Source organism: Engystomops pustulosus, chromosome 5, assembly GCF_040894005.1.
Source record: "Engystomops pustulosus chromosome 5, aEngPut4.maternal, whole genome shotgun sequence".
Classification (NCBI taxonomy): domain Eukaryota; kingdom Metazoa; phylum Chordata; class Amphibia; order Anura; family Leptodactylidae; genus Engystomops; species Engystomops pustulosus.
In genome coordinates, this window is record NC_092415.1 from 86,296,538 (window position 1) to 86,320,897 (window position 24,360).

The 24,360-nt window shown below is 35.8% G+C and overlaps 1 protein-coding gene across 1 annotated transcript in view; it reads right to left on the reverse strand.

Moving 5' to 3' along the window:
- Positions 1-303: 303 nt before the first annotated feature.
- LOC140133023 (uncharacterized) overlaps positions 304-24,360 on the reverse strand; it is a 137,184-nt gene continuing 113,127 nt past the window's right edge. The window contains exons 11-13 of the mRNA XM_072152567.1: positions 8,170-8,373; positions 3,578-3,725; positions 304-2,052 (exon numbers count right to left, since the gene is read on the reverse strand). Of these exons, the coding sequence (XP_072008668.1) occupies positions 3,579-3,725; positions 8,170-8,373 (351 nt within the window). The 3' untranslated portion in view covers positions 304-2,052; position 3,578. The remainder of the gene's footprint in view (positions 2,053-3,577; positions 3,726-8,169; positions 8,374-24,360) is intronic.

Consider the following 24,360-nt stretch of genomic DNA (forward strand, 5'->3'; position numbering starts at 1 on the left):
GGGTGTATATAGTTATTATGGGTGTATGTATATCGTTATTATGGGTGTCTGTATATAGTTATTATGGGGGGTGTATATAGTTATTATGGGAGTCTGTATATAATTATTATAGGGGGTTGTATATTAATATTATGGGTGTCTGTATATAGTTATTATAGGGGGTGTATATAGTTATTATGGGTGTCTGTATATAGTTATTATAGGGGGTTGTATATAGTTATTATGGTTGTCTGTATATAGTTACAATGGGTATCTGTATATAGTTATAATAGTGGGTGTTTATCGTGAATACTGGGGGGGGGCTGTATATAATGATTACTGTGGGCTGTATATGGTGAATGCTGGGGGCTGTATATAGTAATTACTGGGGAGCTGTATATAGTGATTTCTGGGGGCTATATATTGCGATTACTGGGGGCTGTATATAATGATTACTTGGGGCTGTATATAGTGATTGCTGGGGGCTGTATATAGTGATTGCTGGGGGCTGTATATAGTGATTGTTTTGGGCTGTATATAGCGATTACTGGGGGACAGTACTTTCCATCTCTTTTGAGCTGACTTATCAGAACACTAGGACAAAATTCTGTCCTGTTGGTATTATTTTTGTCACAGTTACTTTTTGGTGCATAACCATGACCATTCATAAGCCATGCCACTTTTGTCATTCTAGTTGTAGAAGTGCCAGAAAAATGTCTAAAACCCTTGATTCTTGAGACAGATTTCTATCTTAAACAGATTAATAAATCAGCCCCAATTTTGTTAATTCTTTCTTATGAAACTAGTATTCCAACTTGGATCCACAATAAGGAAAAGTGTCTTACATATCTTCCAAGATGAATGAAATCTGTGACCAGTGTGCAAGTTTAATAAATGGCACATGATTTTCCTATCATGACTCTGTCTACAAGTACATAGTTTTGAATAGTCTCATCAGAAGTTTTGTGAATTTTGCTTTACACATGCTTTGCCGTTTCTTACAGCCACACAACAGGAATTTTTTAAAATAATGTCTACTTAATGTTTAACTTAAAGAGGTTTTCCGACTGCTTTTATTATTCAAGTGGGCTTCTTCAGGCCCACCCATCCCCATATGTTGTTTTTGATATGTTTTTATGAAATTGATAGAATTAAAAGATTGTATTAAGAGTAGTTATTGGTTTCTACAATTTTGGGCTCGTATAAGGTTTTGTAGTATAAATTGGTTTTTTTGGTCCTCTATATGAGAATAATATGTGTTTTTTATTTTGGAACAATGCTGTAATTGAAGTTTTTTTGATTATTTAACCCCTTTAGTTTACAGTCTTAAAAATATTTTGAACAGAAACCTAAGACATTAAAACAACCAAATAAAAACTGTAATCAAACTGTATTTTTTTGCCCTATTGTGCTGTCTACATAATTCAAAGAGGCTGCGAAATCTCTCACCATATACAGTGAGACCAAGAGGCAGTACTGGATACCTACATCATTCTATAATCATGGAAACAGACAGTCGATCTATCATGGTGACAAGAATTTACATTAAACCCTAAACAGGAATCACCTAGTGAGACATGGGATACTGCTATGCAATGGAAGGTTAATACATTTTAAGTAGAATCTATTAATTCCACTCTCCAGAAAGACATCCTAAATATCATACACGAATATTGCAGTTTTTTTCTTTTTATAACATATCTATGAAGCTAACATCTGTATGACACTACAGTGCTTGTGGATTTTTCAGATATGGGTGTGAATTTCTTTCTTTCAGAGAACTAAAGGATAAGGTTCAAGATAGTTGCCTCTCCCAAGATTCATGTCAGTAAAGTCTGGGTTACCAGGTGCTCCTCTGTCATTATTTAGCTACTCAGGCTATTAGCAGAGAAGTATGCACATTTTACAGTCTGGCTCTGCTTCTTTTCCAGCAGGTGTTACAAGAAGACCTGAAGTTGCCTTCCTCGCATCCTGGTGATTTATTCCTATGTAGATCTCATCTGAGCGTATCCAGTTGTTTTGAACATTATGATCCTGGTTGTTCCTTTCTTAATGATGCATATGAATGGTAAACTAAAAATAAAATATAACAATCATTAAGAAGATGACTTTTAGAGTGCATTTTTTGCAAGGCTGTGTAATTGTTTAAAGATGCTGCTCTAGATGTTCTTGTAGAGCAGACATGTTTAATTATATTTAATTTACAATTCCCAACACAATGTGATTTTTCTTCTGCTCGTCTCAGTAAAACTGCTTAAGCTATTTTTATTCCTTAAGATTTTTACACATTATTTGCAAAGTTCATTCTCTATGTTTAACATATGAATCCAACAAAAATGAGAAGTAGGTAAACTGAAGAATAACTTTTAACAAGGGCATGCCATTTGCACAGGCATTTTCATGTATGTGTTTATTGAACTTAGTTGTGTTATTGTGTGAACATTTGTTGCTGAGTTTGGCTTTTTTTTACGGTCAGATTTTTAGGTTCAGAGTAATTTCAAGTTATATCAGTTTGGGAGCCTTCGTTACAGGAGATCTGTCATGTTGGCCTATCCTTTCCACCTTTTTGGAGTGCACTGAATAAAAAAATATAAACCAAAAATGGAAATGGCTTTGTAGATAAGCATTACTTAAAACAGAATAGACAGATCAGCATTTCCGTGTATGAGGTGTCATTAAAAGTTTTCAATTTTATTTGTTGTATCTCATGAATTCATAGCTGTTTTAAACTTGTTTTATTGTTTAAAATAAAAATTAAGAAAAACAGTTGAAAACATTAGAAAATGAGAAAATATCACGCATCCAATATTCCAATATTCCAGGTCAATAAGCAGTTAAATGGGGGTAGCACCAGCAGTTCCAAATTTTACTAAATTTGTCTGCATATTTCCTGTTCTTATAGACGATCCTCTCATATTGAATAATGTTTTTGACTGCTCTCTTGCACATTGAGAAGGTGATGTAGGGACCATCCACCTGAGAATTGTGGACTTCCTAGCAAGGAAGAAGGTTTCAGTAATGAATACTCATATCTACCATAACATATCTAGGCCAGAGATACTCATATAATATTGCAAAAAGACACACCACAAAGGTTAAAAGCACAGGGAAGTCTAACACAGATGAAGTTAGATCAATGATGATGACCAAAATTATTGTAAAACTAGACAAGCCAATATCATGAGCTAAAAGCCTCTGGGGCATAGTGACAACGGTGGCACTCAGGCAGGGAATATGATGCATCTTATGCAACCATGTCATCGTCTAGGTTTGGGATCAGTTCTCTCCATCTGACCGCCACTTGCAGAGGAGTGGTTACAGCTTGGACCCTAATCAGATGGAAATAGATCATTGAGAGTAGCTATTCTGGGCCCTGGGAATTTATTACAATATCTCCCAATTTTTATCAATAAATAATGGTTAAAGATTAATCACAGTTCTCAGATGGTTTTACATTTTATTCCCTAACATTTTATCTATTTAGTTTTAATTAACACTTGTTTATAAAGTTTGGTAATGTTATGAGTTAAAGGGAACCCATCACCCAAAATACAATCTGCTGATTCATTGCTGCATATAACATGCATTTGAATGATACCTCAATTGTTTGCTGTACTTTTTTTCCTCTCTCTTACATCTACAGCAGTGGTATTACACATTGGAGAATAGGTTTGGTTGGCATGGTCCTCAACGGCATTGTTTTCTTCACTTGGTAAAAGGTTTATGCCACTAAAATCTCCAAATATCTATAAAAGCATAGAAAAAATAGTTGTGTTTAGATAAAAAAAGGAAAAGAAAAGTTCAAAGTACAGTGTGTTAACAAAACATATTAGAAACATTAGCTTGAACACTTATCAATGAGTGGGGGGGGGATTTATCACATGCCCCAGTTCATGGCACAGGCTATAGCTCATGCGCAGGTACGTGCAGGAACGCCCCACATCTGCCAATCAGCCCACTTGTTATGGAGGGGGGTAAGTGGGAAAATAGTTCAAATTCTTGGCCATGCATACCAATTCATTGTTTTCATTTACTCTGAGTTTTGAAATGTTATTACCTTGCCATTTAAATTCATAATCCTAGAAGCCAGAGAAAAATGTTTAAAACTTTATACTTGACCCTTTTTTTGCATGGGCAAACTATCTGTCTAAAAGATATCTAACTATCTACTAAAGAATACTTTACAATGATTCTGCAAACTTTTTCTTCTCCGTGGACAGGGGGCCTTAATTATATTCGGCCAGCATAATCGTTTTCAGATTGTATTTATTTCTGTCATCAGTACACTAATTGCTTTCATGCTACTGGCCCAATTGTTCTGTAGGTGGGCTACATTGTAGACTTTTATAGTAAGATCCACAACATGTTTTAATAAGAGCAAATAAGGCAAAAATGTGGACTCCACTATTTGCAACCCACCTATCCATTATCAGGCTGCTTCTTTGTATCTGGCAATTTGCAGCTCATTCTCTGCAGCATCACAAATCTCTCCACACAAAGAGATAAGATGTTTCTTTATACTCTGAAATCCAGCATTTGCTTCTTAGTCCAATCAAAATGAAAGGTACCCATCTTCAATAACTCCCCCAAAAAATGATACAAAATTCAATATCATACAAACATAAATTATTATGTTAGATATCGTATTAGATAAACTGCTAAATTTACATTGAATTCTATCTTGAACACTAAAGGTAGACTGCATGCTCACAGAAGAATCAATTGACATTTCTTAATAGAAGTCTGTACAGAAGGGCAAAGAAGACAAGTGGCAGAAAGAGAGAGGAGGAAAGACGCACAGCATGGGACAATCGCAGAGGCTGATGCAGCTATAGAGTACTGCTCAGTAATTTGCTGGGTAAGTGAGGCTAAAGGGCCAGCATGCCGATAATTGGCGCTGGCCGGCTGTCCATTCCGTTAAATTTCCAGCCCCTTCCTGTATCCCCTTCCTGTATCTTTTTGCTTCCCTGCCTCAGAGGAAGCTGTGTTTCATGTCCTTTTGTGCTAGTCCTAATTTTCCGTTTTGACACCGGTTTTGTTCCTGAGCTCGCTTCTTCACTGCCTGCCATGACCTCTTGCTTTGCCTTTGATGTTGATTCTGTACTGCCTGTCTCAACCTTCTGCCTGTCCCTGACCATTGTTCTGCCTGTTCACTCTCTGATCTCCTCTTTACAAGTTTTCCACTGCTCCTGTTTTATTGCTTATCAGCCCAATGTTAATCTTGACTTCCTAGTCAAGTGCTTAGGGAGAAGGGGGGTGAGACAGTGTAGCAGTCTGTAAAGCCACACAGAGGGCTTTACTGTGCCCCAAAGGCACATTAGCATAATTTAGTTGATTTTAGTTGATTTTAGAAGGAAGAAGGCCATGGATAACAAATTCAAGAAGATTATCACAGTCACAGTGTCTGGATATACAGGATGAGTAACTGTCCCTGGTTTATCATACTTGATTTTGATGTTGGGTTTCCTTAAAATTTTTCAAGGGACAAGACCGTTTTGTATGAATCAGACCATTCTAAAGGGACGCAACATATTCTCAGTATGGGTGACACATCTGGCCAGGCAGTGGCTACGTAAGATTAGCATTAATGTTATTAATCAAAATTATCCTTAGAAACTTCTAAAGTAATTGCTTAAGACATAAACAATCTAAATGAATTTACTTATACAGTACATGTGAAAAAATCTTAGCTTCTGCCCTTTATAGTCTTGTTTACTAAGAGATTTTGAGCCATCATGTGTCACTGTGAATGTTGTAACCTTTTCTGAAGAAGATGAGGATTTCACTTTTTGCTAGTATTAATTTTGAAACATTCAAAGACTTTACATTCACTATTTAAAAAAGCAGAGTTCACAGCCAATTCCATTCTGAGAGAAAACAACCCCGAGCGTAAGCCAACGAATACGGAGAAACTAATTTGTTTTTATTAAGGGAGGATAGATGGGCTGGACAGTTAAAAAAATCAGAGGAACCTGGGGCTACAATTGCAATTCTAATTATGTGACCTATTGTGTCACCTGTTATCATAGCAAATGCAGCTATCTATTAATGTAGATAGCAACACTTTAGGAACAAACACACATTTAACAAGAGTGGCACAAGAGTTGACATGCTAAATTTTGTTAAAGATGCCCTTTAATCAACTCTTATCAACGTAATGCGCACTACAATCATTTCAAAGCTGCCCGTGTTTTAAGAGTTCACTTGCTTTGAGCAGTGGTTATTTTTCAGACAATGAATTTTTACACAGGCTGTGATTTCAAAGAAAACACTCTTTCTAATGCATTATGAGTATCACTTTCCCCCTAGAGAAAACAGACATTTTTAGCCTCCATTTTCCTGTTTGGTAGTATAGTTATTACACTACCTTAGTCTCATATATATATTTTATATCATCCATTTCTAAAATTTTAATTCTAGAGAATTTCAGGTCACATATACTTTTATGGGGTTAAGAGAAAATCAAAAACTTGAGTTGACATTTAGTGATGGATCATTCACGAACGAGATGTCACAAAGAGGCTATAAAGGAAATAATAATTAGGAAATAATAATTAGTTTCTTATGGATTTGTCTTACACTGCATTAACCCTTACAGGACTTAGCACTTTGTTTTTGCGTATCTGTTTTTACTCTGCACCTTCAAAAATCCATAACTTATTTACTCTTCTGTTTCTAGACATAGGGATTTGAGTGGTTGATTTGAATAATTTCATTTTTTAAAGTGTTTGCAATATATTTTTTTTACTATTAGTTAAACCTCTTTACAAACCGTATATTGTATGAGTGATTAGACCCACTAGGGACAAGTACCATAGGAGGCCTGAAATAAATGAAAATTCACATCACCCCTTTCCCTAGAACACATTGAAAAAAGTCTCTCTGCCTTCTTCATCATGAAAGCCAAACGTTATGCTTCGAAATGCGTGGCAAATTTGTCCACTGAGGCATTCTGTAGGAAGGTGATGTCACCAGACTTCCGTTTGGACTGCTCACGGAGTTCTTGCTGCCAGCTGGGGCACACTCCGCATTCTATTGTTTCCAAGTTGTTTTGAATAAATGTTTTGTAAGATTTTAAATGTAAGATTTTGCAGGATGCGATGGAGAGGATCTAGCTTTTGTTTGCTTGGAGAGGTGTTGGTTTGTTTGTCGGCAAATATCTGTTGCAATAATCTGTGCCGTAGGTGCATGAAATATTTTGTTTAATTCTATAGGTACTTCCTTTTTCCATTCCTCCATATCTGGGTGCAGGTCACCAGGCATCATCAGCAGCTACCCGTTTAGGAACACTTACTATTGACTATTGCGCCGTTGTCTGTTCTTTATTATTATTACAAATGCAAAAATCCTGGTCCTGAATGGGTTAAACACTGTGTGAAAGCATTCAAAATATTACCAGGAGTCCTGAATCCCTGCCCACATAGGGTTAATGACAGTGCATATACTGTAATGTCAATTGGGCATCTAATTTTTTTATTCTATTCTGTTTTAAAGGGCTGTTTCTGCATCTGCTTTTTGAGGTGAAAATAGTGTCCAGATAAAGGTGTAGTCTCTTTACTGTTCACCTAGCACAATGGTTGACATAATACAGTGACTGTGCTTGGTATTGTAGTCCTGTCTCATTCACTTGCTTAAGACGAACTTATGCTATGCAGCAGTAAGGGTGGGTATAGGAGTGCCCAGACCACTTCAAGATCGGTCAGGGTACCAGTTATCAGATTCCTACCAATTTTTTTAACTGCTTTGGGCCTTGCAGGTTTTTTGACTTCCTCTGGATCAACAATGTGTTGTGACAACCCTATGTCTTTTTCCAGCATTATAACGGTATATTATAAAAGTCCTCAGTGTTTTTTAGAGATACAGTGCTGGTGCTTTTAACTACAGATAAAAGTGTACTGTTACGTGGGTACTACTGGAAACCTCCCATTTCACAGTATGATTGTATCAGTAGCTAAAGCATGCCAGGCATATCTCTAAGATTGGGTGTACTATAGACAAAACACTGAGGGATTTAGAGCAGCAGCTGAACTGTAAATGTATAGTAAACTAAAAACGCTAATGATGGCTGTTATTTTATAAGTGTTTTCCTTTTATGTTCAAAATTCAAAATTTAGGCCTATTTGTCAAGTTCTTCTGACTTCGAAAATTTCAATGAAAATGTCCCAACCTTAGGGCACCACACAAATTTACCTCTACGATGGCGCCATCTGGAAGACGAAGAAACTGACGGTAAAGGTTTCGGTATCCTCTTAGATGAATGGTATAAATCATTACATGGGTAGTTATATCTTTTGCGCTGTCTTCATCACCATTTGAAATGAAATGCGGGATATCTGAGCTTGACAACGTTTTAGTTGCAATTTCTTTTTTCCAAATATAGTCATATACTGCAACCTAGTTAATTGAAATGTTTATCTGTTAATAACATAAAAACACCTATGTATTTATAACATAACACAATATATGTATAGTATACTGATTCATCAAATGACTTCTGCATTAATACTTTGTTAAACACTTTTCAGTTGGTACCATACGGGCCCATTTCGCATTTAACTCCAATGTGCTGAATCCTTCAATAGAAGGAGTGATGTTTCAATAAAGTTAAAACAGTTTTCAGCATTTCAAAATGTCTAAAGATTTTTGTATCAACCACTTTGGGCTAAACTTATGACTTTTTGGCAAACCCCTTCACTTTTCACTTCATTGAATTGACAAACTTATGAAGCGCGACATTTCAAAAAAAAAATCACAATTTTAGCCACATATCCACTTCAGTTATCCAGTAGCCCAGTAACTGAATAACTGGTTGTAACTATTTTGTTACTTTTTAGTCAAGAAGTTGTAATTCCACTCTTGGCATGTCATTTGTCCAAATGAAACTACATTTATCAAACAGTTTCAGCCACTATAAAAATCTGATGTGCACGATAGACCAGAAGACACTAAAAGACACAAAATAGAGTAAATACAGTGATAAACAATGAATTATATACAGCAACCACCTGGGATATTTATATTACTACTGGGGTAGCAGCCATAGCAGCTGCTATGGGTCCCAAAGTGTCAGAGGGCCCCAACATCTGTGTTGTTGGGTGTGAATATGATGTATGTGTGTGTTGTGTTTATACTGTATTTGTGTGTTTATGTTATTGAATGTATGTGAGTATTTGCTGTATGTGTGTACAGTCATGGCCAAAAGTTTCGAGAATGATACAAATGTTAATTTTTACAAAGTCTACTGCATCAGGCTTTATAATGACAATTTACATGTTATAAAGAGTGATCAGCTTAACAACAATGAATTGCAAAGTCAATATTTGCCTAGAAAATGAACTTTTTCCCCCAAAACACATCTCAACTTCATTGCAGGCCTTCCTTAAAAGGAACAGCTAACATTGTTTCAGTGATTGCTCCATTAACACAGGTGTGGGTGTTAATGAGGACAGGGCTGGAGATGCATCTGTCATGATTAAGTAAGAATCACACCACTGGACACTTTAAAAGGAGGCTGGTGCTTGGCATCATTGTTTCTCTTCTGTTAACCATCTCTAAAGAAACACGTCCAGTCATCATTGCACTGCACAAAACTGACCTAGCAGGGAATAGTATCACAGCTAGAAAGATTGCACCTCAGTCAACAATCTATCGCATCATCAAGGAATTCAAGGAGAGAGGTTCCATTGTTGCAAAAAAGGCTCCAGGGTGCCCAAGAAGGACCAACAAGCACCAGAACCATCTCTTAAAAGTGTTTCAGCTTTGGGATTGGGCTACCAGCAGTGCAGAGCTTGCTCAGGAATGGTTGCATGCAGGTGTGAGTGCATCTGCACGCACTGTAAGGCGGAGACTCTTGAAGCAAAGCCTGGTGTCAGGAAGGGCAGCAAAGAAGCCACTTCTCTCCAGAAAAAACTTCTCTCTCTGCAAAAGGTACAGAGAGTGGACAGCTGAGGACTGGGGTAAAGTCATTTTCTCTGATGAATCCCATTTCCGATTGTTCGGAACATCTGGAAAACAGCTTGTTTGGAGAAGACAAGGTGAGCGATACCACCAGTCTTGTCTCATGCCAACTGTAAAGCATCCTACAATCATTCATGTGTGGGGTTGCTTCGCAGTCAAGGGAATAAGCTCTCTCACTGTCTTGCCTAAAAACACATCCATGAGTAAAGAATGGTAACAGAATGTCCTCCAAAAGCAACTTCTCCCAACCGTCCAAGAGCAGTTTGGTGATCCAGCTTTTCCAGCTTGATGGAGCACCTTGCCATAAAGCAAAGGTGATAACTAAATGGCTCAGGGAACAAAACATAGAGATTTTGGGTCCATGGCCTGGAAACTCCCCAGATCTTAATCCCATTGAGAACTTGTGGTCAATCATCAAGAGACGGGTGGACAAACAAAAACCAACAAATTGTGACAAAATGCAAGTATTGATTGTGCAAGAATGGACGGCTATCAGTCAGGATTTGGTCCAGAAGTTGATTGAGAGCATGCCAGGGAGAATTGCAGAGGACCTGAGGAGAAGGGTCAACACAGCAAATAATGTTGTTTTTTGAAATGCATGCAAACCAATGTCCAGCCCCTGTGACTACCCCAGGATTTTGTCAGGATGCAAGAGTAAGTTATAACACACAATTATATTGTAATGCAAATGCTTAGAAAAGGCAGAAAGGCATATTTACTGTATATATACAGTACCTTTCTGAGGTGATTATAAAGCATAGAGTCCCCCATTTTAAATGCAGTGCCCTGCAATAAAACAATAAATTATTTCAACTCCCAAGCTGCCTTAACCACTTCTGGCTTATGAGGACGAAGCAGGCAGTGCAATTACATCACAACGCTTTCTGCATCATAGACAGGGTGCCATGCGGAGGTCAGAAAGAACGTCTGTGGTGCTCTCCTACTGAATTGTATCCATGTCTTAAAGAACTTTTAAAAAATGCTTATAATTTAAAGTGACCACTAATTTCAAAACAAATATGGAGGTACATGAGTAACTTTCTGTACCCAAGTTTACAGTATAATTACATTAGGCAGCAACTGGGGAAGAGTTCAGCAACAATAAAAAAAAGCAGGTGTTTTCAAAATAAAATGTGTTTACTTTAAATAAAGAAGAAGCAGTATATGTCCTTAAATTGATTGGCTACATTTAGGAACAATAAAATACTTAGTGCCCCATACTGATCATCCCTGTGGGACCCTCTCCCTGTCAGCTGATTTATGGCCCCCAAGTTGAACTATTAATGCTCATTTTCATACAACATTTTCATACATGATTTACTTGAGGCAGATGCTCTGTTGTTTGCAAGGACTGCAAACAACAGAGCATCTGCCTCAAGTAAATCATTTAAAGTGAACAACGTCTATACTGGACTTTTGCAAAAGAATATGTGTAAGCAAAACTATATTGGAAACTCCTGGATTTTAATTATTCCGTTTTATTTCTGTCTACATGTGCAATTTTCCATTTTTGAGAATCCCTGAACATTAAATACCGTTGGTATTTCGTGAAATGAGGAACAGTCTCTACTCACACCAGCTTTTAGTGCAACCTGTTCACTGAGGTTCTAAATAAATGAAATAAAAACAACTGAACCAACATGCATGTAATGCATAATTCAATCATCCACCAATAGATATATAAAAAAAACTAATATGCTAAACAAGACGGTCAGGATTAATTTTCAGCAGGAGGAAAATAATTAGAATCACACTTTCCCATTGAAGGCTGTGAAAATGTAAACAATACTTCCCTCCAGGCAAGTGCTTTATCAAGTCGACAGATGCATTTGAATTTCCATGGGCGGGGGGCAAAATAGGTTACATGTCATTTTAATAGAAAGGCCTAAACATCGAGATGGACTGCAGACGGTATCACTGTAGCTGTCTGTGACTAATCCAACAATTTAGGCCTACGTGGAAATACTATTCTAGTATGACATAGACATGTATGGACATTACTTCATAGAAATAAGCAATACCATATAATTCAGACTGTTATGGAAATTTATTGACCTCTCTGCTTAGTCTGCCATGAAAGGTTATGTCCATATAATTTAAAGCAACTCTTCGGTTTAAAGTAAAAATGTGACCATACATAGCTAATATACAGAACATGTGGTATACTGCCATGGAAGCTAATGGAACTTTGAGATATCCCCCCTATATAGACATTATTCAGGCAATCTTTTGTTCCGTGCCCTCCAAAAGCTATAAGTGGGATTTGTAATTTTCTGTATTTATCACTATTGCTGTATATATCCTGAAATGCTTTAGTATTTCAGTAAATTAGAAATGTGTTGGAGCAAGTCTAAACAAGTCCTGATGGTCATAACACTGAACAGCTCTGATGAAGAAGAAAAGGGGGGGGGGGGGCTGTTGTTTTTTGGAGAGGGACTTTACCTCTTCAGTGCAAAAAATTATACATAGAGGCAAATTTATCAATATATTTAAGAAATTACGTTGCAATTTGCAGCCAAAAACGATCTCTTCCACATTTATTAAGGGTCTTACATAGTTTTCAGGCATTTTTACGACTGGTACAACAAAAAGTACATGATCCAAGAAAAGAGGGTGTGGTTTTGCACCAAAAAGTCTATGTGGTAAAAATAATGTTATTGAGCCAGAATTGTGCTGTAGTTTTCTGGAATATACAAAGTTTACTAATAGGAGGTGCAAAGTATGTATACAGGCAGTCCCTGTGTTACGTACAAGATAGGTTCCATAGGTTTGTTCTTAAGTTAAATTTGTATGCAACTAAAACTGTATATTTTATAATTGTAGCTCCTGGCAAAATAGGAGGAACAATAGGAACAAATTGGAATTTTTTGCTGTAATGGGACCAAGGATAATCAATAAAGCTTCATTACAGACACTTTACAGATGATCATTGCAGTTTAGGACTAAAGTAAAGCATCCAGAGAGCTTCACCAGAGGTCACAGTGGGAAGAGAGGTGCGTCTTTAACTAGGGGTCGTCTGTAAGTTGGGTGGCCTTTAGTTGGGGACCGCCTGTATACTACACCAGATTTATCAAACTCTAATATGAATCTTGGGCAGCATGAGATTGTCTACTCAGATTGTGCACTGTCTTACCATATGACACTTTTTATAAATCTTCCCCATAGAGAGCAGTGGATGCATAGAATGGTGTTTTTGTATTTGTAATTCTCACAGTCCAAGGCTCTGTGTATATACTGCAAAGTAGGGTAGCCATCACGAATCTCAGGGACACATACAGGCAAATCCTATGCCACTCAACCCAGCTCAAATTACAGTTTCCCATTGGGCACCATGTAACATAAATAGAACAGTATACAATATATCACCATATAACATATATATATATTATTGTTTCACACACCACAATGTTATTCTTCAATTAGATACATGTAGACGTGACATCTTGAAACTTGTAAGTGATAATTCTGCTACTTTGAGTACAGAACTTCATTACAACATCTCCTAGCCAAGACTTTTCAATACAGAATTTGTCACCCAGGTGTTCTTATGATATTTGTAGCGGTTTCCCCACTATCCCCCTTAGAAGACCACATTCACTTGCAATGCTATATTTGCTTTATATAGTGAACAGTTATACCATGATCACATGGTCATTACTCATCAAGGGTCCTTTATCCAATAGCACTTACATGGTTACATAGTATGGGAAGGCATCTAGACCCTTTTTGAAGCTCTCTGCAGTCCCTCCTGTGACCAGCTTCCAAGGCAGGCTATTCAACAGATTCATTGTTTTTACAGTAAAGAGGCATTGTATCCTCTGGAGAGTAAACCTTGTTTGCTCCAGAAGCAGGCAGTGCCTTTTTGTCTTTTGATGTAAATTTTACTTGGAACAGCTTCCCAGCATATTTTTGTATGTATCATGAATCTATTTATATAAATTAATCAAGTCCCCCTTAGTTATTTCTTTTCTAGAATAAACATATCTAGTTCTTCTAATCTTACCCCATAATAAGGATCCTCCATACCGCTTATCATTTTTATGGCTCTTTGTTGTACCCTTTCCAATTATACATTCTCCTTATTCTGGACTGGTGCCCAGAACTGGAGGGCATATTCCAAATGAGCCCGAACCAATACCTTGTAGAGTGGTAATATTACATCCCTATCGTGGGATTCCATACCTCTTTAATATATGACAAGAACCTGCTGGCTTTAGCGTCAGCTGATCGACATTTCATGCTTTTATCTACTAGCAGACCTGAACCTACTAGCAGACCTGAGCCTTCTCTCCCAGATTTACTCCACCAAGGACATATGTTGCATATGGATTATTGGTCCCCAGGTGCATAATAATAACAATAATAATCTTTTTAATAATTTTTTAATTGATTCTTTTAAACAGAAAAAAATGATAATAGTTTATCAATAAATAAGTATCATAATATGAGGTTGTTCACATTAAACCCCCTCCCCCACAGCAATAGAACATTGGTATATACAAAGTTGAAACAGTATTATTCCAATTAAACATAAAATTATACCCAATTTTATGATTTTTTTATATTAAAATAACAATCCATCCCCCAAAATACCATTAGTCTGAAGAATGTTAAATGATTGTATGTTGCCAGCAGAATGTTGTCAGCTGAAGCTTATTCTAGGTTTTTTTCTTATTGAGACTTTTTACAAAAAGTCACAAAAATATGAACATGTCTCAATCCACAATCCACCGAGAATAAACATATCTATGTAAGCAAATTTTGACATTAGACCAGTATGGCACAACATAGAGACATTTAAGTGCAAAAAACCCCACAAAATAGAAATAAATTAAGATAAATTTGCCCCATTGTTTGTTAATCCATTCTCTTTTGTTATTACTAATTAAAGGGAACCTACCACCACAAATCTACCTATAAAGGTAGATTGGGTGATAGGTGGATCAATGGGACGTGAGGATAGCCCTTTTAAGGGCTAATCCTCACATCCCCACACTTTTTTGTTAACTTTTATTAGACTTTTATGCAAATTTACTTATGCGGCTACTGGGGCGTGGAGTAGCTGTAGTACTGTTGCATTGAAAATAAGTAGGCTACCTGAACACCTGCATTTTTGGAAAGTGCAATTGCTAAACTTGAGAGATTGGGACCAATCATTCTAAAAGAAATAAAGTCACCTGTAATTCAGCATTAAGTTTTTTGGGGAGTTATGAGGAGGTTCCAGGAATTAATGATGTACCATAGATTGTTGTAGATAGATAGATAAATAAAACCTTTATTAATCCCCCATGGATGTAGAGTCACAAAAAATCCTTGATGCAATTCAGAGTTCGGCTGGTTTTGCCAAGGTTTGTGATATAACAACTACTGTGTATTAATAAATGTTGATTTTGTGCTCAACAATAGATTCATTGAAAAATAAGACAAGCCCCTGAAAACAAGACCTAGCACTTCTTTAGAAGCAAAATTTAATATAAGACACTGTATTATTTTCAGGGAAACAGGGTAGTAACAAAAATACAGCATTTCACAGATAAAATTCTAATCTGTCTCTATCAGTCCTAATGTTGTGTCTTTTGGTCATCCTTGGATATGACCAGCATCGTACAAGTTCTTGATCCAACGGTGGGAATAGCAGGGCTGAGTGTGTGTTTTTTATTGGTTACATGAAATAGCAAAGCTGAGTGTGTCATTGTTTTTTAAATGCGTCTTATTATTCTCCCTTTTTCTATGAGTCAGATATTTCTAAAATAAAAAGTGTAGATAAACCCCGTACCATGATAATTTATGCACATTGTTAGAACACAGCATCTCATGCATGAGCATAGCAATGAGGAATCAAGAAATGTCTGCTCAGCAAGTGCCCACCCGTAAAGCTGAATATTTCACTGTAAAAGTGTAAATGGATTAGATGTTGTCTTGATCATGTTATCTTTATCATTGAGATTTGAGTATTTTCTTTCATGGGCACACCCCTTTAAGCAAATTGGGCCTGTTGAGTTTGCAAACTTCTTTCCATGTCCAAAAAAAACTATCTATGCATTGGCCCAATTGTATCTGTTGTTTCTGTTTCTATTAAAGGCCCCTACACAGAAATCCTATTAATTTGGAAGACATTTTGGACCTGACAGACTCTATTTATGATAGACATGCTTCTTACATAATAACATGTAAATGTTTATTCTATAATCTTATATATAAAATTAACAGTGTTTCTTCTTAGATGGTAAGTCTTTGTTTTAGTAATAAATAGTATCAGGCCTCGCTGCACACAGAGCCTGCTGAAAAGCTACACAGACTATTATAAAATAAAGAATGTTCAGCTAAAATTGACATCTGTGTTTGTGATATGTATAAAATATTTTTACAGGTCAACAGGTGCGAGGTTGGCAGTCATGTTTAAAACAGATGTATTATATTTTCACTTTTTTACCCAGTTACAGAGGTCTCATAATGCACAGCATGTTCATAATAGGGACAAGGACAAAGATTAACCCCTAAATAACATGGGAATTAAGGCTGTACTCGCAAGTAGCAAATATAATTTGTATGAGTTGTTAAAACTGAGATATACTTTCCAGTAATTTCATACACATATTTCATTGCGCAAATCATTTTTAACAAATATTAGTAAAAAAGATTACATAGGCCTTTAGTCATTTCAGCATCGGGTAGTGTTATACTTCAGTTGGTAAAGGAAGTTACTTGATTTTTATTTCCTATATTTTTCATTCTCTTTTCAGTGACCCACTAACTGTTTTAGAGACAAATTTTCTATACAACAGCCCCCATTTTGTGAAAATCAGTGTTAGGATTTCTACGAGAATTTGAGCCAACCTTAGGGCTGGGATCCCATGTTCTGAAGATATCCTGAAAAATCAGGAACATGATAACTATGATAAAAAGGGTTCTCTGTATATATTATAGCAACCCTCGTTATAGCATAAATAAATCCATGTGTATTAATAAACCATTTATTCTATCTTACATTTCTCTTCAGTATTTTTAGGTATCACAGATATACATTTATTGGTAAATATATGCTTTCTATGGCATAACTATTTATAGTCAAATGATTATCCAATTCTTAATACCCCCCCTTTTTGCAGCATAACGGGCCAGATATGAAGAGGATCTGGCCTCTTAGTAGATCCAGAAGGACCCTCCACCAGTTTGAATCGGTATAAGCCAAGTCTGACTTTCAGCTATAGTTTCTGCTGGTTTTCCATTTGAGACCATATTAAATGTGGCAGGCTGGCGTGTCCACACCCCAACTCATCTCCTGCCCACTCCACTCCCACCAAAAAATGGTCAAAGAGAAGTGGCTTTGTAAATGAATTATAAATTCTGGCAATGTTTAAAATTTAAAGTCTAAAGTTACAAAACATTATTATTTTATTGATTACAACAAAATTGTGAAGTCTTAAAATATTGTGAATTATGAAGTCTTTATACACTCTTCTCTGGATATAGCATTGATATAGCATTGTAATAAAATGCTTCTGGAGTCCAGAGTCAATAAGGTCATATATCAATATTTCAAAATGGTCAGTGGCGCTAAAATGCTACAGCAGCTACAGCTTGATTCACTATTGTTGGTTACTTAAAAAATAATGATATAACTAGAAAGGAAGAAAGTCTACGAGGCAGGGGAATTTATCGCCACTTGTGTTTATTTCTTTTGGTACTTTTTGCACTTATTTGTGCCATCAGCTTTGTGCCTTTTTGGGTTGTGAAAATTTTTTGTCAAATTGTTGCAGTAAATTTGACAAGATGCACTTCTTTGGGCACATGGCTTAAATTGCTAATTTTACTTCCAGAGTCACAAATTTTCAACCACAAAGGAAGATAAATAAAATATATAGGGGCCAAAATGTTGTTACTTATGGTGAGTAAAGCATGGTAAATTTTAGCACTGGCTATCTTAAAAGCTGTCAAGCATCCTTAAAATCACAATACTTAGCATATTTTAAAGGCTTTTATAGCTAGTATGAAAAAGGGCAGTGACCATTGCAAAAGTGGGTGTGGTCTAACTTGCCAACTAATAAAACTCAAAACTCAATGTTTGAATGCTTGACTTTCTATATACAAGCTTTGGATTTTTGCCAAATAAATGTGATCTTTGCAAAGAAACAGTAGAGCATAGGTGCCACATCTGTATAAAACCATATAAAAAACTTCTTGCTAATTCTTTTTTTGGCGGAGAAGGGGTTAATGTTTATGCAATCCAGGCTAAACCTTTTTCTCCCAACACCAGGGTCAGGAGAGCATTTTCTTTGTTTTATCTTTTTTCATTGAATTCTTTCTACTTGCTAAGTACAGCTCTTATCAATTATAAAACACTACATATCTTCATAAATCATCAGCATGAACCATTGACGTTAATCAAATCTTAAATTATTGCATTAAATTTATCTAAATCTAAAATTGGATAAAAAATATAATCTGATATTGAACAAATTAAAAAGTGGATTTATCTAGAATAATATTTAATAAAACATGAAATCTATGATCCATCTTCTGAATTCTAGATGATAATGTTAATAATGAGTACAATGTAATAATATTTTGATTGAATTGCATGGGGAAGAATAAGGCAAAGCCATTTGGCCTCCACCTGGACTTTCTGCTTAGATTTCTGTCTAGATAACATGAGAGCTAATTCATTTTATAGGACATATTGCTCGTTCATCCTCATAGATTATCCTTTTTTGTTTACTATTGTTTTCTGGCGAAGGTATTTATGTCAGCATAATGATCTGATCTCAATGGGTGTCAACATGAATCAGTGGCCCAAGAAGAAATCATCAGGAAGTAAGGTAGAACAATTCCCTGTCTCATGGGAGCTATGTGTGCTATCAGTCACTGAGGTGTGAGTCTCTAACCTTTGTGACCTTCTCTGTCATGGGTTTCAAACATATGAAGGAAAAGTAGAAGAAGGACTCAATGATTGCCACTGTATGGTGTCTCTTGTTCCCCTGAGGGAATAATGTCCCAGTGAGGCTCTAATGGGAGGCTACAGAAGACTCATGTAGAAACACTGCCTCATTACTCCTCTTGATCCCTTCAAGAGGTCATCTGTCATTAGACAAGACGACCACTATACGCAGCATTAAAATATCAGCCCACACAAAATACAGATGCTTAGTATCCTTATAATAGAAATGAGTAGAAAGAGATAGATAACTTTTTTTCCCAAAAGGGGAAATTATTGGATAGTAGCTCATAACAAACGCAACGATTATTAGAATACTAAAAGATACAATAAAATTCATAGTTTAAAAAACTTCTAAATAGAATATAAAATATATATAATATATATACCACTGATTCAATATATTATATAAACTAAAGTAATTGGGTTCTGCATTGATGTTATAATGAGCTTTACTCTGAAAATCAATTTGCACTCAAACTCCTTCTAGCCACAGTCTTGTTGGCAGAAAGTATTGAAGACTGAAGTCCCTATTCTGGAGATCAGTTCACAGGCATCAGGCACCAACATAATATGCACTTATAGGGGATGTCTTTGGCTGGAATACCTATTTAATGGATACTAGAGAAGAAAAAGGGACATCCTTTAAAAGTGTATATCCTATGTGTTAACATGACATCATATAATGACCCACATTTATTAAAGTTTTTAAGCCAGTTTTCTGTCTGACTTTGCACTTAATCCCTTAACAACCTCACCCTATGTTTTTTCATTTCCATTTTTCACCTTCAAAAATGTATAACTTTTTTATCTTTACACGTAAAGAGCTGTGTGTGGGCTTGTTTTCTGTGTAACAAATTGCACTTCATAATGACAGTATTAATTATTCCATGCCATGCACTGGGAAACAGAAAAAAAAATTCCAAATGCATTGAAAATGGTGAAAAAAATGTGCACTTAAAGGGGAGTGTTACTACTTAGTCAGAGTTTGCTCCACATTTATTACTGACGTGCGCCACAATTCTTTTGGCGCACCCTGCACATTCCACAGGCAAACTGTGTGTCATTGGGTTTTTATTGGTAACTTGATTTTAACTATTGCTCTTACAATTAAAGTGCTTTGTATTGAAGTTAATAGCATACTGTATGTTTAGCCTTCTACATGATCATCTTCATTTTCAAGACATAATTGCAAGACTGCTAACTTGGTGAGCACAATTGGCAGTTATGCAATAGATTTCAGCCCAGATTTACCAAAAATAGTACACTAGTACACTATATGCAGTTTGCCTGTTGAGTGTGCAGAGTGCAACATATACATGTCACACTTTTTGGTGCACTTTTAACCTGGGGCATGTGACACAATTCTGTCTGACACTACATGGTGTGTCGCAAAGTGTCACTTTGCACAGGAACATCCCTTTATGTGCAGAATTTTGTGTGGGGCATAGAGCAGACAAGACCCAAATGTATCTTGGACACTTCTTAAATACAAGTGCCAACAGTTTGCACTAAAAAGAAAGTGAGAAAGTCAGACAGAAAACTGGTGACGGGGCTTTAATAAATCTGGGCCATTGTATATTAATTATCATAATGTACTTTAAATAAATTTTTTGGTAGTAAATTGTGTGCAGAGTGGTATCTAAAGGATACAGTTTTCATGTGTTACAGAAAGTATAAGCATCCACAGTATTTGTATAGAAAATATGAATATAGCAAATGTATAGTAATGTGTAGTAAATCTTCAAAGTTCCAGTTGGATAGTTTAGCCACTCTATTTAAAATAGAAGCAAATGACTTGGACCCCTGGTGTCATAAGTCTGTGTATTTGTGTGCATACTTTGATGGTGCTAAGAGTCCATGAATGTAGCGCCATCTGTAGGATCACTCTGCTGCTTTCTATCCAGACCCCTGATTTTTTTCTTTTTTAATTTAGATGGATCTTTCCATTTACAAACGCTCCATATTACCTCAAGGAGTGAGATTGTTTTATTGTAAACTATGTTGCACACTGTACAAATCTAGGCACTATTATGCATTCGAAATTTAGAGGATTCAATTCTGGGTTAAATAAAATTAGACACTTTTTTTTTCTAAATGGCCTTTAGAATTTAGCATTATAAAGGAAATTTTTCTCTCAGCATTAAAACGATCAAACAATCCCTGGTCATCTTTATCATACTTCAGTGACGATAAAACTGTGACAATGCTATCTGCTGGCTTGTAGTGTTAGTGGTACCAGCATAGTACATGAGATTTCAACTCTTATTCATGTGTTGAAAATAAGGAAACTGGCACTATTGAACATTTGTAACAGAAAGATGAAGGGGATATATCACATATTATTCTCCTTTTCTCCTCTTAGTTTTGCAGTTTCTTTTTTTTGGCGGAAGGATGGATCTGCAAGCTTTTTTGCAATTCTTCATTAAATTTTGAGTTCTGCTAGTTTCCAGATGTTGGTGAGCCTACAGAGGTTGTAGGGAACTATAAGGCATAGGATGCTCAAATAAATGAGCCCTTTAAAGTCACTAAAAAAATTAATCTAAAGAGCTAAAACGTTTTTTTTTTTTTAAAACAAGGCACAAGGCCCTCCTGGCTACAGATACATTACCCCCATTGTCTTATCTATTTGAATAAATCAGTACACTGTAGGCTCTAATATTGCATATTATAATGTTTTAGTTCTGATTAAATATATTTTATGCATACATAGATGCTGAATAAATAAATGAGTGTTGACAACTAGCAATAACCTAAAACACGCACGTATTAATCATAAAAATATACATCAAAAATCAAAATACTCTTAACATTAAATCCAGAAATGGAGTCCATATTACTACCGCTTGGTCCGATCACATGTTACTTTTTTTTTTGTTCACTGGTGATTAGGTCTTAGTATAGAAAATGATATGTGTAACAGATGATATCCTACCTGATAATACAATATACACATATTTTTAAATAAAAAGATCTTATTATATTTTTGTCGAGAATTCTGTTCCCTAAAAACTCATCCATAATCATTTCTATACTAATAATTAATAAAATATCATTTACACTTTTCACTGTATATTAACCTTATTTTTCCCTAATTCATTGCTTCTGGGTGTCAGTTTTTTTTTTAATAGACCTCAAGAAGATATAAATATGACAACCATACAGCTACTAAAATGTAACTAATAGAGTCATTTTTGAGTAATTTTTCTAAAAAATCTTAGACTCTTGAATCCAAATCTTCCACCTATCCCTGTGTCATTAAACGTGTTTTACTGGTATCGCTTCTTACCTGCTCCTCATCAGTATGCATCCTACATCCAGGCACAATTACCAGGACTGCAAGTGAATGAGCAATTTACAATTCAGTAAGATTGGTAGTGACTGCTGATCTGGTAAACTTCAGAATGATGACTGAGTGACAGGGGAAGGTGAAAATGCTTTAATTGGGTAAGCCTGTATAATATCTGGCCTCCGGATAAAAGACTTCCGCTTCCTGCACTCACAGCACTTTAGCAATAAAACTGTGAATATACAAGAACACTGACTTATCACTATCATGAATTAGGGAGGTTTCCACGCAGTCCAGGAGGTATAAAAACTTGAGGTTATAGAAACAACATTGTATAAGTTTTAGTAAAATGCCCACCCTGTATTTTAACACAAGAACATGCGGATGTTAGCTTAAAGTAATCACAGCAATAAAATGCTGAGTCTGCACATGGCGCATATAGTTAGGCTCGATGCATGTTAGAATGCCAGGCATGTGTACAATGATGTGAGGCTTCATCTTGAAAAGCTGTTTTATTGAAAAAAAAGTGTTAGCGTTTTTAATATTTATATATATATAGAAATACACACATATAATATGTATTGTAGGGGGAAGTATTATAACATGACTGCCAATTTTTACTCCTAATACAAATCAAGAATGGGATTCTAGGAAATATGTTTTTGTCACCTGCAAACTTTACACCTGCACAATCAATTTTATGTGATTTTGATTTGCCAAAAGTGTCCTAAGTTTTTCCAGTCATGTTTGATAACAAACTTCCTAAATCTAAACCACTTTGGGTTCAAAGCTGCAAAACTTAAAAGAAAGGGAAGTATTACAACCCATGTAATCTAAAAGCCTTCCTGTCACGCATTTATTCGTCTTATTGAAAACACATATGGTAAAACTTAGAGGAAAATTCAGTTCGTTTTACTATAAAAGCTTCATGCATCAAGCCAAAGCAAAACAGTGTTAACATGAAATCTGAAATGAGTTATTAAATCACAACATGTTTCATGAAGAAGGCCTGTTCACTGGAGGTTAACTAGGCAAGGGCAGGCATTATTCTAAGGGCAACTAGCTGGTTAGCGAAGCTGTTGGTGTTACACTTATTTCTATAATAATGTTATAATACTGCACCATAATGAGTATAATAATTATGCAAACATTTAGCTATTTGAGCTAAAATTTGCATCAATTTTTATATTCTAAATGTAATTTATTCATGAGTGAAAAGTTAAACTTAAAGGGAAATGATATAGCCTTCTTTTTGTAACCATATTCTCCTTATTCAAGATACAATCTTAAAGGGGTTGTAGGAAAGTAAATAAATAAAAACAAAGGAGCACATGTATCATAGTTTCAGCTAGGCAAATTGTCTTTTTTTTGCGACTTTTGTTGGCACTCTTTAAGTGTATCTCGGTCTGCACCTTTTGCAGTGTGCCTCATGTATCTTAACTTTCTAGATGTTCCGTGCGACTTTTCACCATTTTGCGACTTTTTAGGTGCAAATCTGCACCTGGTCCAGGGCAGGTGCAAAGGAAGTTTTTTTTTTCATGGACCCAATTTTAACATGTAAATTGGAATTATTTCACATGCTTTAACTGTTTAACATTTTGCACAGTGACCTCTTTTGTCAAAATTCTTACATTTTTGCAGTTTTTTTGTTTTTTATTATTGGTTACTTCTAAGGGTGAGGTCACACGTAGCGGTTTAATTGCGTTTTTAATGCATTTTGAAACAAATTACAACAGCTTAGGAAAGGTGATTTTTCCTTATTACATTACTGTTAACATTTGTGTTTACAAAACGCTATATAAACGCTGCATTTATGCATGTGTTAACATTGTGTTTACTATACATTTTGTAAATTCAAATGTTAAAAGTAATGAAATAAAACAAATCACCTCTCCTCAGCTGTTGTAATTAGTTTCAAAATGCATTAAAAATGAAACATGTTAAATCCCAAATTAAAAGTAGTGCCCAATCCTGTATATAACCCCCTCACATGACCTGTGTCCATGTGGATTTGAGACATTTGTAACAAAAGTCTCAAAAAGAAGCCAAAATTTGCACCTGCCAGGATAGGAAAAACTGAACATGTATCACAAGTAAAAATGCAGGATCATACATAAGGTGCAAAAACTAGCAGCCAAAAGTCTCTAAAATTCACCTAAGAGAGACAAAAGTATGATACATGTGCCCCAAAGTGTACTGT